The sequence below is a fragment of the Poecilia mexicana genome, unplaced genomic scaffold, assembly GCF_051168715.1.
Source record: "Poecilia mexicana isolate PSO_F unplaced genomic scaffold, ASM5116871v1 scaffold_4, whole genome shotgun sequence".
Classification (NCBI taxonomy): Eukaryota; Metazoa; Chordata; class Actinopteri; order Cyprinodontiformes; family Poeciliidae; genus Poecilia; species Poecilia mexicana.
Window position 1 is genome coordinate 22,909,623 of NW_028263373.1, and position 14,845 is coordinate 22,924,467.

At 37.0% G+C, this 14,845-nt stretch overlaps 2 protein-coding genes across 3 annotated transcripts; both read right to left on the minus strand.

Annotated features, from left to right (window-relative positions):
* On the minus strand, positions 1–6,487 carry plvapb (plasmalemma vesicle associated protein b). Of its 2 annotated transcripts, none has more exons than XM_015006191.2 (9): positions 6,033–6,487; positions 5,350–5,502; positions 4,799–4,859; positions 4,281–4,512; positions 3,974–4,193; positions 3,004–3,153; positions 2,394–2,489; positions 2,119–2,212; positions 1–1,761 (listed from the first exon to the last, which is right to left on the minus strand). In XM_015006191.2, exons 1-8 carry the CDS (start codon positions 6,234–6,236, stop codon positions 2,159–2,161), a joined length of 1,170 nt encoding a protein of 389 aa, XP_014861677.2. In that variant the 5' UTR covers positions 6,237–6,487; the 3' UTR covers positions 1–1,761; positions 2,119–2,158. The 2 variants fall into 2 exon arrangements, with proteins under 2 accessions (XP_014861677.2, XP_087861224.1); XM_088005098.1 differs by having other exon boundaries at positions 4,799–4,862.
* Positions 6,488–9,592: 3,105 nt separating this feature from the next.
* On the minus strand, positions 9,593–14,462 carry babam1 (BRISC and BRCA1 A complex member 1). Its single transcript, XM_015006193.2, has 9 exons — positions 14,309–14,462; positions 12,793–13,246; positions 11,951–12,009; positions 11,747–11,867; positions 10,950–11,028; positions 10,852–10,876; positions 10,621–10,750; positions 10,452–10,538; positions 9,593–10,067 (listed from the first exon to the last, which is right to left on the minus strand). The coding sequence occupies exons 2-9, from the start codon at positions 13,237–13,239 to the stop codon at positions 9,867–9,869; spliced, it is 1,149 nt and encodes a 382-aa protein (XP_014861679.2). The 5' UTR covers positions 13,240–13,246; positions 14,309–14,462; the 3' UTR covers positions 9,593–9,866.
* Positions 14,463–14,845: the final 383 nt, after the last annotated feature.

The window sequence follows — 14,845 nt, forward strand, 5'->3', positions numbered from 1 at the left end:
TCAAGTCAAAACAGTTTTTATTTACATATCTAACGACATCAGCGGTTCATTTTCCTTTACTTAGAAACAGATTAACTAGTAGCTTTATCATTTGGTGGCAGGAAAACAAGCTTATTTAACTTCAACAAACCATATGTAATATAATAACACAATTTATTCACATATTTCAGAGCAATCAGGTTGCTTAAACTCAAAGTTCAAAATAAATCATAAATTTCAAAGATACATTTAGGTCAGATTATTATAGGTGCCTCAAAGTTAAGCAGAAGGTGTATATTTGCATAGATATGTCAGTAAAAGGAAAATATTTTAATGTAAATTCACTATAATAAAGCAGGAAAAATGCCGTTTAAGAAGAATAAATGTGTAATTTTAATCACCAGCATGAATAATCTGTACAATATTTACACAAGCTTTGAGGAGAATTCAACCTGATCCTGAACTTGAGGAGTAAATTTTCCTTTTACAATGTTTCTATTTTTTCCCTTTTCTTGTTCATGTGTACCAAAATGGACCTCTAATAATCGTAAAAACAAAAAAAAAGACCTGTATCTATTTCCAGCCCCAGCAACCTTTGTGCTATTGACTTCTGGAAGGAAAAGGAAGCTGTAAAGCTAAAGAATGGTTCCTATTATAGTTACTAAAACTATAAAATAAGCCATAAAACAGGCAGCAAATAGATTTGACCTATTTTTAAGCTTGCCATAAACACAAAAATAGAAATAGAGCAGCTAACTCCAGACATGATGATGTGTTTTCGTGCAAACTGCTCATGAATCACGAGGAAACATAAATGTTGCTATTTTAGCTTGTAGCAGACAAAACAGCGGCTCTATGTGTCCTTGTCTCGAGTCTTTGTTGCATTTTTACAACCGCTGAGACAATAAGAGGGAAAACCTGCTTCGGAGTGAATCAGAGTTCATTTTTAGTTTGTGAGCGACACACAAGAAAAATATTTACATCTGTATCCCTCTGGGTTTTTTACATCATGTTAACAAACTGGATCAGAAGTCCTGTCGTTATAAAAGCAATCACACTTACTGATGATCAATTAATCAGTTACTTTTATGTAAAATTGAGTTTTTCACATTTCTATCATTCTATAATGTTATTCCCCCGTCAAAAGGGTTAGCGCCTCCCCAGACTGCTCCTTCAGACTAGCAGCAGCACCAATTAGCACTTGTTGGAACTGTGAGTCTGCTAAGCTCATTATAAAACTATTTCTCATTGCAACGCTCCTGAAAACGATTGTAGATGGAGAAATGTTGTTGCTGAAGGCAGAGTCGGAAAGAGCAGAAGCTTCTTAAAGAGACAGAGGCCCAATTTCAATGTGTTGAACTGTGAAGTCAAATTTCTTTTAAGATATTTTGATATGTAAACCCTTTTTGAAACCACTGAAGATTGATTGATTTTGCTATAAAATGAAAATAGTACTGCTCCTTTAATTAGCAGTAGCTTGGTGAATAACATTTCTACTTGCTTTGGTTTAACCAGGAAATTGTTGCACTTTTATCTACATTTAAGGTTAGACTAAAATAATTTAAGATCTCATCCTGTTTAGTATGTTCTGTAAAATACTGAAAATGTAGGAAGGTGTATTTTTGTTATGCCAGTGATATTTACAGGTTTTGTCAAATTTCTTAACAATAGTAACATAAACATGTCAGTTGAAAGTTCACAGTCGAAGTTGCGGTGGGTTTTCTGTGCTTTGGAAATCGGTGCTACAGGTAATAGATGGATTCACGACTCACATCAACCAACCTGAAAAATATAAATAAGAAAAACATTTATTAACATGTTCAATACACATGCAAAAGCAGAAGAAAAATAGAGTAGACAGTCAAGTCTTTTAATTTCCAACATTATTGTCTAAACTCCAGTTTTACTCCAAACGATGAACAGCAACTCTGTTGCTGCTGAAAAATGGGATTAATTGCAGTATTGATGCAGTAAAATAAATTTAATTATGAGCACAAACTCCTGCTTGTTAGAGGATTAATGAAGCAAAATGACGAGTCAATTTTATCTCTCCCTCTCAAACAAAATGAAAACATGGAATAGATTGAATGAAGGCTTGATTTGAAGGTTAATCAGGAAGGTTTCAGGGCGGGAGCTCACCTCTTCAGGTCTGCGTCACGTCAGACATGTTGGTAGCAGCCTACCTGCCCTGCTGAGGCACAGTCTGCAGGACAGCAGCGTTTGGTGGGCCACCCTGTGAAAAGATTAAATGATTTAATTATTGTTTAACCACAGATCGAACATTTACTGCCTCACAGCAAAGTTTTACTCAGAAATGCTTTTGCCTTACCAAAATTCTTAAATCTGGACGCTCCACATATAATATGTGAATCAACTGTTTATGTTTATATAGAGATTGTTCCTCTGTGTCTTACCTTGCTGGGCAGCATTTGACGCAGCGCCTGAATCTCTGTGTCTTTCTGGGCCAGTTGTTGCTCCTGCTGGAGTTTCTCTTTCAGTAATGTCGTTAACTAAAACAAAAGATGCACCAGTTTAAAACAAAAAATGCACTTTTAATTCATTCATTAAAGCTGCAGTATGTAACTTTTATAAAACATGTTTTTTATCTATTTGTTAAAGTTATCATTACATCGTGACAGGATAGTGTCAATCACCCTTGTGTACGCACCGCTCACAGCCTCTCCCCCTTGCTCTCTGCTCAGCTTCTCCCCATCAGCTCAGACCAGTTAGCATGACCACAACGACAGCAGATAAACATTTTTTCTGTGACATTTGTTTCTCCACCTTTAGTACATTTAGCAGCGCGCACACAAGAATGATTGACAGAGCTAAGTCCCTCCTCCCGGCTCTGATTGGTTGTTTTTGACCAAGAGCAGTGCATTTTTTCAGACGACAATAGTAGAAGATTATCTCCTACTAGTTTTAACAATCATGTAAAAATCATATTTTTGTAAAAGTTACTGCAGCTTTAATTTTTGTCACTGAAGAAAACGTCTTTTCTCAGAGCTTTGCTCCAGAACCCACCTGTTGATCGTGAAACGTTTGCTTCTCGTCTAAATCCATGGCAGCTTTAGCAACCGCTGCCTTGTGTTTGTCTTCACACTGCTGCAGTTTGGAGGTCAGATCCAAGTTTTGCACCTCCAGCTGACTGGAGCGCAATTGAATCTCAGTCATCTGCAGGATAAAGTCATAATTTCTCTTTAAAAGACAAAAAATTTAATGAATATTTCATTTCCTTCCTTAGTTTATCTAGGTTGGGGGCACACAGGTCGGTTTAACTGAACTCTGAAAGGAAAAGCTAAAGTTTTTCAGGTGAAGAAACTAAAATAAATCATGTAAAGGTGAAGCTTTCTGCTTGTCCTTTGGAGCTTTTTAAAGATTAACAGCGATGTGTTAATCGTCGCTGTTAAACTTAAGATAAGTTTAGTCTTTTGTCCTGCTGCATCAGCAGGGCGGACAGCTTCACCTCGGCGTTGACCTCAGGTTTGCCTCGCAGGACATCTGTCTCTTTAGCTGGATTTATCAGGAATGATGCCGTGAGTAAACTTCCTCCCTGGAGAAACAGGTTTCCTGCTCAGCTTGTTTTTTCCAGGGGATTTTAGGAAGAAAGGTGTTGAGGGAAAGTTTCAGGGTTGACTTGACCGAGGTTATTACCTGTGAGGTTTAATGCTGTGCAGATGCTATGGTATTAACTTATTTGGTGAAATTGTTTATTATAATTACCTCTTCTTTTTGGTGTTATGATGTGATTTTCTGTCTGCATTTAGATTTTTAATTGGACAAAAGTTGCAAATGCTACATGAAACCGTGAGGCAAACAAACTTGATGCAAAACTCATTCTGCTTTACTAAACTACAGAAAAAACTTCACTTTCACCAAAACCAGGAGAAATTGTCACATTGCTGCAGCATTGGATATTTTTAAGGCTGAAATGATGTTTTTTTTTTTTCAATCTCTTTATGCTTTTGGGGTAAAGCAGTCTGCATTCACGCACCGTCTCTCCCACATGGTCCAGATACGGCTGGAACTTGTTCTCCACTTCCCTGGACAGGTTGGTGCAGTTGCTTTTTATCGTCTCCAGCTGTTCTCTCTGGCTCTTGCAGGTGAGGTGGAACGTCAGCGAGTGAGGGAACAGGTTGTCGATCTTATTCAAAAACTTGGTGGTCACAGTCTGGACCCCACTCAGAGCCTGAACAAAGTCGTCTTTGCACTTCCTGATTTGAAAGAAAAGCCGCCATTAGATTGTTCTTCACATTTTAAATCAAATGCACCATATGGACAGACAGACAGGAGGACGGCACCTTTTGTAAGTGGTGAGCTTCTCCTCCAGGAGATCCTTATCTCTGCGCAGATTCCTGGCCTCCGTGAGATGGACGTCTCGATCTCTGAAGCCTTTGTCTCGATCTCTGATGGCGTTGTCTCGATCTCTGAAGGCGTTGTCCCTCTCGGACAACAGATTCTGAACCATCTGATTGGCATTTGACTTAACAAATGCTGTCTCATTTTGGACGCGTTCAAGACACTTTGCATTATCTGCAGGATTCAGATGGAAGGTTTGTGACAGAAGAAAATCAAATCTAACAACTAGAATTCTGTTTTGCATAATTTCTACATGCTTTAGTCAGTCTAGTAGACATAAGTTATATCTGCAGGACAATCACTTGCAATGAATCCAGATTACATTCTTATTCAGTCCTGGAAAACTTCAAAAGTTAAACCCATACACGCATCTTGGGACTGCTTCTGAACTCTGAATGTTTCAGTCACAGCTAAAGTTGTTGTTAGTTACTCTGAGATGTTTATGCAGTGTTGGACTTACGGATATATGAAGGTGGTGGAAGACAGGGAGGACAGCGCATAGGAAACTGAGGGCTGATTCTCTGCTTGTCAAGGTTTGCCCATTAAAAAAAAAAAAGACATAAAAGAAGGTGAATTAAATAATGAATAGGTTTTCATTTCTATTATTACAAAGATGACCAACAGAGAAGCAACAGAAATGTACAGAAGAGCGTTTCGGCCACTGAAATTAGATACAGAAAATAATTCTGACTGATTTTTAACTTTTTTCTAAGATTTCTAACTTTCATCTTCTGAGATCAAATCAGAAATCTGAGGGAAAAAAGCCAGAATTCACTTTTTGAGTGACTCTAATCCTTTCCCACAGAAGTACCATTAAAAAACAGAAATGAAAGTGAGGATGGGAATGATGAGATGATCTTGACAAAATGCATCAGAGCATTTTCTCAATGCTCTGATGCATTGACAAAATGCATCAGAGCATTTTGTCAATGTCAAAATGCTGACTGTCAAGTTTCTCTGCAACTTGATAGAGAAAAATGCAGCTTCCTCTTGTTTATTCTCTGTACTTACAGTGTTGAATCTGAATTTTGTGAAGTTCGCTATCTCTTTCTGCAGAGCCGCTTTCTCAGCCAAAATAGCAGCAAGCTTTGCTCCAAGCTCGACTTTCTGCTTTGTCAGGTTCATGTTGTCTGCGCTCAGCTTGTTAAATTCCAGCTCCAGTTTCTGCACAATACATGATGAAGAATCAGCGATAGTTCAATGCAGAGTTGTTTATTCACATTTACTTGAGAAACTTTATGGGAAAATTAACTTTTAGGAGTATTTTCATTAAGCTGTAGGGTGTTTCAATGTTTTCTGAACAGATCATTTATTGTTAAGTAAAGATTAAATTTAAAAAATTATAAATATGTACTTTTTACTTTTACTTGAGTAGACTTTTATGACGTATTGTCAAATTTCTGGATACTCTTCTCCGCTGTAAATAACTTCACTGAATGAAGAACCAAAAAATTCACCAGACAGACACAAACCGGTAGTTTTTGTTAAAGTTTTATGTTGAAATAAATTGTAATGGACAATATTTTTCCTTATTTTGTCATTATATCAATAATTACATATAAAATACCAAAATTTCCCAAAAAATGTTATATTTTGTCTGATAAATTGATGTTTCACTTATTACTTGAGTAGCCTTTTCACCAAATACTTTTTCATTCTTAGTTGAGCTTACAGTCGTTAAGGAAATCACTAACCTTGACCCGCTCCTCCTCTGCAGACTTTTCTGGCTGTCCGTAGATGAGCAGGAGCACCAGGCTGACGATGATGAGCGACTGGATGAGGGATGAAAAGAAGAAAACGATCCTCATGTAGTAGCCGCAGCTCTTCCCTTTGTTTCTGTACAGCGGCTGCCGGGCCTCTGGGCCGAGCTTGACCCGGGAGCAGCTGGAGCTGTACATGGCAGCTGGTGGTGAAATGGTTCCAGCTGGTTTTTATGATAATATTTTCGATGACAAAGAAAATATTTTTAAAAATTCTTCAGACTTGATCTTCTCTGCAAAGAAAAAGCAGATGTTTACCAAGTAGAAGCTGAGTTTTATTATTATTATTATTATTTTTTTTAATCCTTGGTTTTGCTGTTTGTCGTTAAAGATGCTGAAATGACCAGGCAGAGATGTGGTGAACAGGGAGCCTAATGAGTGTGAAGGGATCAGGTTTATAAAGGGCTGGTCCTGGATGCCCCCTCCTCTCTACTTCCTGAATGACCAGCAAAAACTTTCCATGCAATAGAAAACACTATATTGTTACAGAAACTTGAATAATAATGAAAAAATCTCCACAAGTTTTAAGACAGGATGGTTTACTGTATATTTACAGTCGACCCTCCTCTGGTTCAGTGCTCATATTTTTTCGGACGCCATGTTTATTAAAAATGTGACTTTTAAAATCATTCATTTTCAGGATTTTTTTTTTCAACTTTTATCAGCAGATAATTGGACAAAAGCTTTTTTATCAGCATGCCGTCATGAACTGTTTGACTGCAGTTTGGTTTTATTGTGAACAGAGTACCTTCACCTCTGACCTTTCACCCCATTTAGCTGTCCTCTGAGAGGTCAATATTCTAAATATTGAATTTTCTGTCTGAAGTATCATCTATTGATATTGCGTTTCTATCATAATATTGTATATTGTTATTGATTTATCATCCAGTCCTATGGTAGACAGATTTCATAAGAGTATTTTTTTTCTGTGGGGAAGTGATCAAAGGTCTAATCAACCAGGCAGATTGGTTTCCAATTGTTTTTGTTTCTTTTAACATAAATACAAAATGTATGTATTTTTGTAAAATGTTTGCTTATTTACTGCTAAGAGGGTGTTCTTTCAGCAAATGGCCTATTTTGAGTCTGCATACTCCAATTAACAATTAATCAATTACTAGAACAGATGGCGAATTGTTTAAATAATCGATTCATCATTATTAATGATTTCAGCTCGAAAGCATGCTGTGTATGTAAATTATGTACAGTAGATTATCTAACTGGAATGAAATTAGTATTTGGAGAACAGAGTAGAGCATGTTTTTGGCAAATAATGTGGATATATTTAGTGAACTTCCACTTGTGTGAGTCAAGAAAGCAGGAAGCATTACCTATCCGTGCCACTTTTAAATATAGCAGGAGCAGAAATCCTCATCCTATTCCCTGGTGAAGGACGAACAATGTGCAACATGTTAAGAAGTAATGCAGAAAAAGCCAAACAAATGCAACAAAAATTTCCACCACATCCTGTCCTGAGCCTGCACGGAAAGGAGTCATGGCAGAGGAGGACCGAGAGAACTGAAACAATAGGTAGCTGTCACTCTTCAGAGCTGAGGGAATAACAAAGTCTCCCTCTGGGCGCTCTCCATTCCAGCCAAGCTGTTATCAGAGCCGATGACGTGAGGCACACAACGGGCTGCTGGGAAGAGTGTGAAGGGCCAAAGGTTCTCCGAGCGCCAGGTTATGTTTTCCTGCTCGCCCACGTATGTCTGACAGCCTTCCTTCAAATGGAAAAAGACTCATTTATGAAGATAGAGCGGCAGCGCAGGCTGATGACCTCTGAACAAAGGCAGGAAGTTAAACGGTTGGAGACTGACACCTTTTGAGACAACTGGCCAACCAGACAGGAAGATATATCTCAAGCACTGAAGAATTGTTCAGGCAATAGATGTTTAAGTGACACATTTTCACTATCTGACGCAGAGGTGTTCAAAATTTAGTCAAAAGTGCTTGTGGCCCAAGAAAATAATAGAAACATAAAATAAAATCAAGTGTATTTGTTATAACTATCATTATGCTGTGACAGTATGAGACAAATAATTAACGAATTATCTGTCCATGAAAATCCCTGAAAAAGTAATTTCTGTATTTATTTTATAGCTTGAAACTTTAAAACTGGTTATCTAAATATAATTATTAAAAATTGCTTTGCATATTCTAGATAATTCAGATTTTTATAACAAGATAAAATAAAATATGGAAATTCAAACAACTTTTCCAGATTTTTTAACACAACATAGGAATCCAGTAAGATGTGTGTTCAGGATGTCATTTGTTGGATTTAGAAAATATGGACTAAGTTCTGTTCAGACAGCAGAACACGCTGGGGCTTTCTGTCTGAGCTGGATGTATTTCAAGGTGGAGTCTGCTGCCATCTACTGGCCAAACCAGCTAAACAATTTAAAATATCATCAATAGGATTAAATATGCCTTTTCAATATAACCAAAAAAGCTTATACGTGCAGGGGGTTTTTGTGAGTAAAGCTACATTTCAGGTAAAACCATCAATGTGTTTGTGTAGCTTCCTACACTGTCATATTGTGTGACGTACAACAGCGATGAAGTGAACAAAACCGGCCATATACTAAACTGCAAATCAAGGATGTCAAACTTATTTTCACTTTGGCCTCGTCATGAAAATAAATGTTTTCAAAGTGCCTTTGATAAAATCTATTAGCAAACTGTTAAAACATTAATAGCCGTCTCCTCATTTGATAAGTACTTCTTAAAATTTAAGTTTTTAACATGTTTTCACATCCAGGATTTTGTGATTGTTTTAGATATTTTTCAAAATCAAATTCACAGATTTGTGAGGGTAATTTAGGAATATTTGATAGAAATATCGTAATTGTGGCATTTTTACTCGGCATATCGATCACGGACTACAACTTAAGAAAAACTGAGGCAGCAGTGTAGTAGGAGTAAGAAATACTGCCACCTGCAGGCGGGAATTACTCACTTAAACCCAATGTTTTTTAAAGTCTTTCAGATAATTTGCAATAAATTCACAATTATACAGATAAAAACAACTTTAATCTGGTGACGGTTCTATTTATGAGTCCTGCTGGAGTGTAGAGGGCCAGATAAAAAGCTCTGGCAGTATTTAGCTTCCAGAAAACATTCCAGCATGGAAACAAAGGAGCAGCTAAGGGAGAAAAACATTTAGGTAAAGCTAATCTCTGGCGCTGAATCAGAAAGTCTTGATGAGGAAAAAAAGATAACCCAAACCTGCTGACAAATTAAAACATTTTCTAATAATTTATAAGTCACATGTTTCTGGGTGATCAAATCCTGACATTTAAATTAATCTGCAACTTTCATTTAATGTATTTTATGGATCTTTTGTTGGCATTCTGTCTCAAAATTAAAATGGACAGTCAGAATGTTGTTTTGCTTGTAAATAATCAAACTTTCAAATTCATTACGTTCAGAAGCAAAAAGGCAAATATGAAAGTGATCTTTGCAAAACCTAAAGCTTCAACTACTGCAACTTCCACTTTTTATTAGGTTATTTTTTATTTATGTGAACTCTCATCATCTACTCCCTCACCACCAGGACAGTTCAAGTGATTTTCACCACGTAACAGAACAATTTGGTTACAATCAGTGACTTCTAGAAACCCTCATTTCCCAGATATTCTCACGTTTGTTCAAAAGCAAAGGAAAATATAACAGTGACATTGTGCCTTCAGATAAAAAATAAAAAGTTCCGCTGAATCTGCAGCATGTGTGGATTTCACAGATAAGCGTTGCCGTTTTATTTTGTCCGTTTTACACTGTAGCCTCCGTGTCCGGGGTGTCGTCCCCCTCCAGCAGGCTGTAGGACGCGTGGCTCTGGAATGGCCTCTGCAGAGGGTGAGCCAGCAGTTTGGCCATGCAGTTGTGCAGCTCGATGGCGGGTCCGCTCAGGGAAACCTCAAAGCGATAACACATGCCTTTGGAGTCCAGGGTACAGAACGAAGTGTAGGTCTCCTGGGAAACCAAAGAAACACTTTAAGAGATGGTCAAAGAACTACTGATCGACTCGACTTTAAGAGATCTCACAAATGTAAAGGAATAAAAGAAGTAGAGTAGACCTGATAATTTATTTGTCTCAGTTAATTAAAGTTTGAATAAACAACCTTAAGTCTGAGTCCCTTTGCCAACAATCCAAAAATATTAAATCTTAGCAAGTATTTTTGGTTTAATTTCTAGACCAAACAGTTGTCGCATCTGGATGACAATGAAGGAACAATTTTTGTATGCAAGGTTTTTTTTAAATTCTGACCTCACTGATTTCACAGTAAACTTTTAGACATACATTTAGAAAATAAGAAAATGTAATATTGTCTTTAAAAAGCTAAAGGAAACACTCACCCTCCAGCTGGTCTCATCTCCTTGTTCCTCCATCCCGTTGTGCAAATAGACAACATCAAAGAAGAAATATGGAGATTGCAGCATTTTCTGAAGCAGGAATAAAAAACTTGATCACCACAAGATAAAGCAGATAGATGCTTTGACTACACCACAGAGAGCAGTGACTCACACTGAGAGCTTCTGAAGGGTTGAACTGCATGGGCCCAGCGTGGCGGCTGTAGATGAGGACAGTCCGCACCACGTAGGGAGGCGGGATGGTCTGAACGTTCTCCATCGACGGCAGCTCAATCTTCTGACGGCTGCAACAGGCACAAGATTTTAAAACATAAACTTATTTAAGTTTTTATTTTTGCAATTAAAGCAAATCTGAGAAATTTTGAAAAACATGAACATAGCTTACATGACGTTAAGGAGATCTTCCAGGTCTAAATGTAGAGGTTAAGGGTAATCTGATTTTACTATTAAAGCTATTTTGGTGAATGTTTGATGGAAGGATACTGAAGGACTCGCACACATTGGTCTCCAGGTCATACAGGCAGCTGCACAGCTCTCTGGGATCAGACGTGAAGCCAGACAGCTGGGGCAAAAAACAAAACAAAAAAAAACAATAATGAAGGGAAATGTTCATAAAAGAAAATAAAAACAAAAATATATGAGCTGAAATTGTTTTTGTGTTCCAGTGTTTCGAAGAGGAAAGAAAAATAAACTATGACAAAAATGAATATTTCCAGACCCGGAGATTATCTATATGTCCTTCCTTCCTTCCCTTCTTCCTTACCGACTCATTCTTTCCTTACTTCCATCTCTTCCCCCCTTCCTTCTTTCTTCCCTTTTCTTCCTTCCTTTCTCCTATCCACACTTCCTTTCTTACTTCTATCACTGCTTCCACTCCATACTCTTTCCTTCTAACTCTGATTCCATCCTTCCTTCTGTATCTCCTTCTATTCTTCCTTCTATCTCGCTTTCTATCCTTCCTTTTATATCTCATTCCATCCTTTCTTCCTTATATATCTCCTTTCTATTTTCCATCTCTCCTTCCATTCTTCCTTCTTTATATTTTTACTTCCATCCTTCTCTCCCTCCTTCCATCCTTCCTTCTGTCTTTATTTCCTAATTTGTGTTTAGAACAGAACAATACAAGTAGTAAAAACTATTGGATTCCTGAATTTAAATACTAGATCATATTTATAAGTTCAGGTTTTGGTTTTGCTGTGTAACCAGAGATAAAAATTAAAACGTTAAACCAAGATGAGTCAAACATCCAGCAGGAGTTTCTGAACGTCTCATGTACCGACCCATAGAGCATCATCGTTGATGACAACCAGAGCAAACTCGTGTCGTTTGTCGATCTTGTGTTTTGTTCTCACAAACATCTCGATCATCTTCTGGGATATGTTCAAGGCGTTTGTTTTAGATCTAAACAGAGAGACAATGAAATGATGCAACGTTACGCTCTAAAGCCATGAAACAGTGAAACAGTCCACCGTGTTTTTACACACCCGTTGAAAGACTCCAGCTTTGGTAAGGACATTTCTTCAGAAAGATCTAGACAGATTATCTGTACAGAGGGAAACAAGGCAGGAAAGACAGAAAACATTAAAATGAAGTCATAAATCTACATCACAGTAAAAAGAAAGTACACCCTCTTTCAACTCTACTGCTTCTCTCTAGATATAATAAAAATGAGCCACTTTCATTATCTTGTAATTTACTTTAAATAAAACAGAAAAGATTCAGATGGAAGTTTTATCTGTATATTTTATGCTACTACTGTGATAACGATAAAAATTATGATTAAAAAATGATTTATTATGAGTTCTTTTTATTAACTGTAAGGCAGGAATGGCACAGTAATCATAATGCCACAAAAACAAATACTGCTCTTCCCATTTTAGGGGGCCACTTACTTAAAGAAATATGATTTATATCACTAACCTGCACATATTAACTGCATTTGATCATATTTTCCAATTTACTGATATTTATTCATGTTCTTGTGGAACAAACAATGGAGAAAATAGTAAAAAAAAATAACATGTCAAAATGAAAAATTTTACAATAAAAGAGCAATACAATAAATGCACACCCATAGAAGTAAGACCTCAAATTTACCCAAAGAAATATATGCGGTATCCAGAAAAGTTCATGCTCAACTCAACAAATAGTGTCAAAAACTAAACCTTTCTACCTTTGTGGATAGATTTAAATAACTTAGGAAATTATTTAATAAACCCAGGTAAACACTACAGTTTTTTTGATAGACACAGAACCTTGAGGATTTACTTTCTTGATCACTTTAACTTCCTGAATAAGAAAGTATTTCCGTGTGCGGTGGACCTACCACTTTCTCTGGACAGTTGACTCTAGGAACTCTCAGCTGGTATTCTGCTGGTGGAGGAATGGACGTACTGAGGACGGGCTGCTGGTGAGGGGCCTTTGGCCGTTCTTTGACCGTCACAGCTGCAGTGGAGAGCTGGGCCGTGGTGCTGGCTGCTGTTCCAGAACCAGCTGCCACGGAAACGGCCACAGGAGGAACCATGGCCTGAGATGTAGACGCCGAAACCGTTGTGGTAACAGAGCTTGGAGGGCTGTTGGTAGTTGAGGCTTCGCCTTCGCCCTCCACGCGGTTCCCCACTGCCGGCTGAGGTATGGTCGGGTTCCCGTTGCCTCCGAGGCTGCCGGTGCTGCTGCGACGGTCCTCGGCACCTTCGGGGTTGGAGCGTGTCCGGGGTCGCAGCTCCACTGGACGTTCTTCTCCATCAGCTGGGCCTGGTTCTGGAGTCTCCATGGAAACACTGGATGCAAAGAAAGTGGAGGTGATGAGTTCAGACGGCTGTAGATGGAGTATTTAAAACTGAAGAACCAACTAATGAACTGTTACATCAATACAAGGATTTAAGAAAGAATTAAAATAAAATCACTGCAGAGCATGTTTATTTCACCAATTAAATTCCACAAGTGAAACTCATATTACACAGATTCAGTAAACAAGGCTTGATTTATTTGAAGCATTTAGTTGTTTTAGTTTTGATGGTTATCACAATACAGTTAATTTAAATCCACAATTGAAAACTCAATTAATGTGACATATTTCTATTAAAAATTATTTTTCAAAATTGGGATAATGAAATATCCAAATCATCATAGACTGGTCTGATGTTTTAGTTGCTGCAACCGGAGGTGGGTAGTATTACATGACATTATATTTATTTGAGTAACTTTAAAAACAATGCTTCTATACTTTTTCATTTCTATTTGAGTAATATTATTTTGAAGTAATGCTATTCTGACTTGAGTACAGTTTTTGGCTACTCTATCCACTTCTACGCCATAATCCTGATAAGCTAATGTTCAGATGTATCACTCTGGGTGAAATCAATCTGTATGATACACAAGTTCCAATTTCTGAGAAGAAATACACAAATAAATAAACTTTACAGTGATAGTTGAAGGTATTTAGACATACAAAATATTTAAAATTGGATGAATCCCAGACTTATATCTCATATTTTCCTTTTTAATCAAACATCTCTACCTTTCAGATGCACCTTATTTGTCTTAAAGCTTATATTATGGCTTATTTTACCAAATCACAGCACTATTTCTGCAGTTGCAGAAATAGATTGAACAACCAAATCTGCAATTATTTTTTTCTCTAAGTGAACATGTAACTAGGTTTATCTTTAAATCTCCACAGCGATCTTAGGAGTTGAACAAACGCTGAAAAGGTACGTTGTACAAAATGAATCTTGATAACATGAAAACAAGTTTAGCTGTTAGCATTAGTTAGCTTCTACAAAATAAACAAGCAGCTCAGTATATAAGCGCCACATATAAAATGGAAAAATACTACTTACGTTATTCAGAAATAAGAAGCGTCTTTGTTTTATGTGCAACAAACTGTCATATATAGTGCTGAAGAAAATAAGATGAGCTAACGTTTGTTTTGAACGGGTAACTTCCTGTTCGGAAAAAACACAGCCGGAACTTCCGGTTCTCATAGCATTGTGGGTAATGAAGTTTTTGGGTTGATTTTAAAGTTTTTCCGTTTTGTAGACAGCCAGGAGCACAATAAAATAATCTTCAAAAACATCATTGCCAACGACCATAATTGACCATAATAATTTATTATAAAATAGAGTAAAAGCTTAGTGATGCAGATAAAACAATTATTAGTGTCTCTTTATTTCTCTGTCTGTGTAATATTAAAGAACTCTACAAAACAATAAACTTCTATTTTGAATAATAATTTATTACCTTCTGCAATGTTGTATAAATGTGTGTTTTTTTTCCTACTACTTTTACTTTTTCTCTCTTTTTATAACAATATTTGCCTTTTTTTGTAAACTTATTGTATTGTTCAAGTTCAATGCTCCTAACAGTAAAGTTTCTCT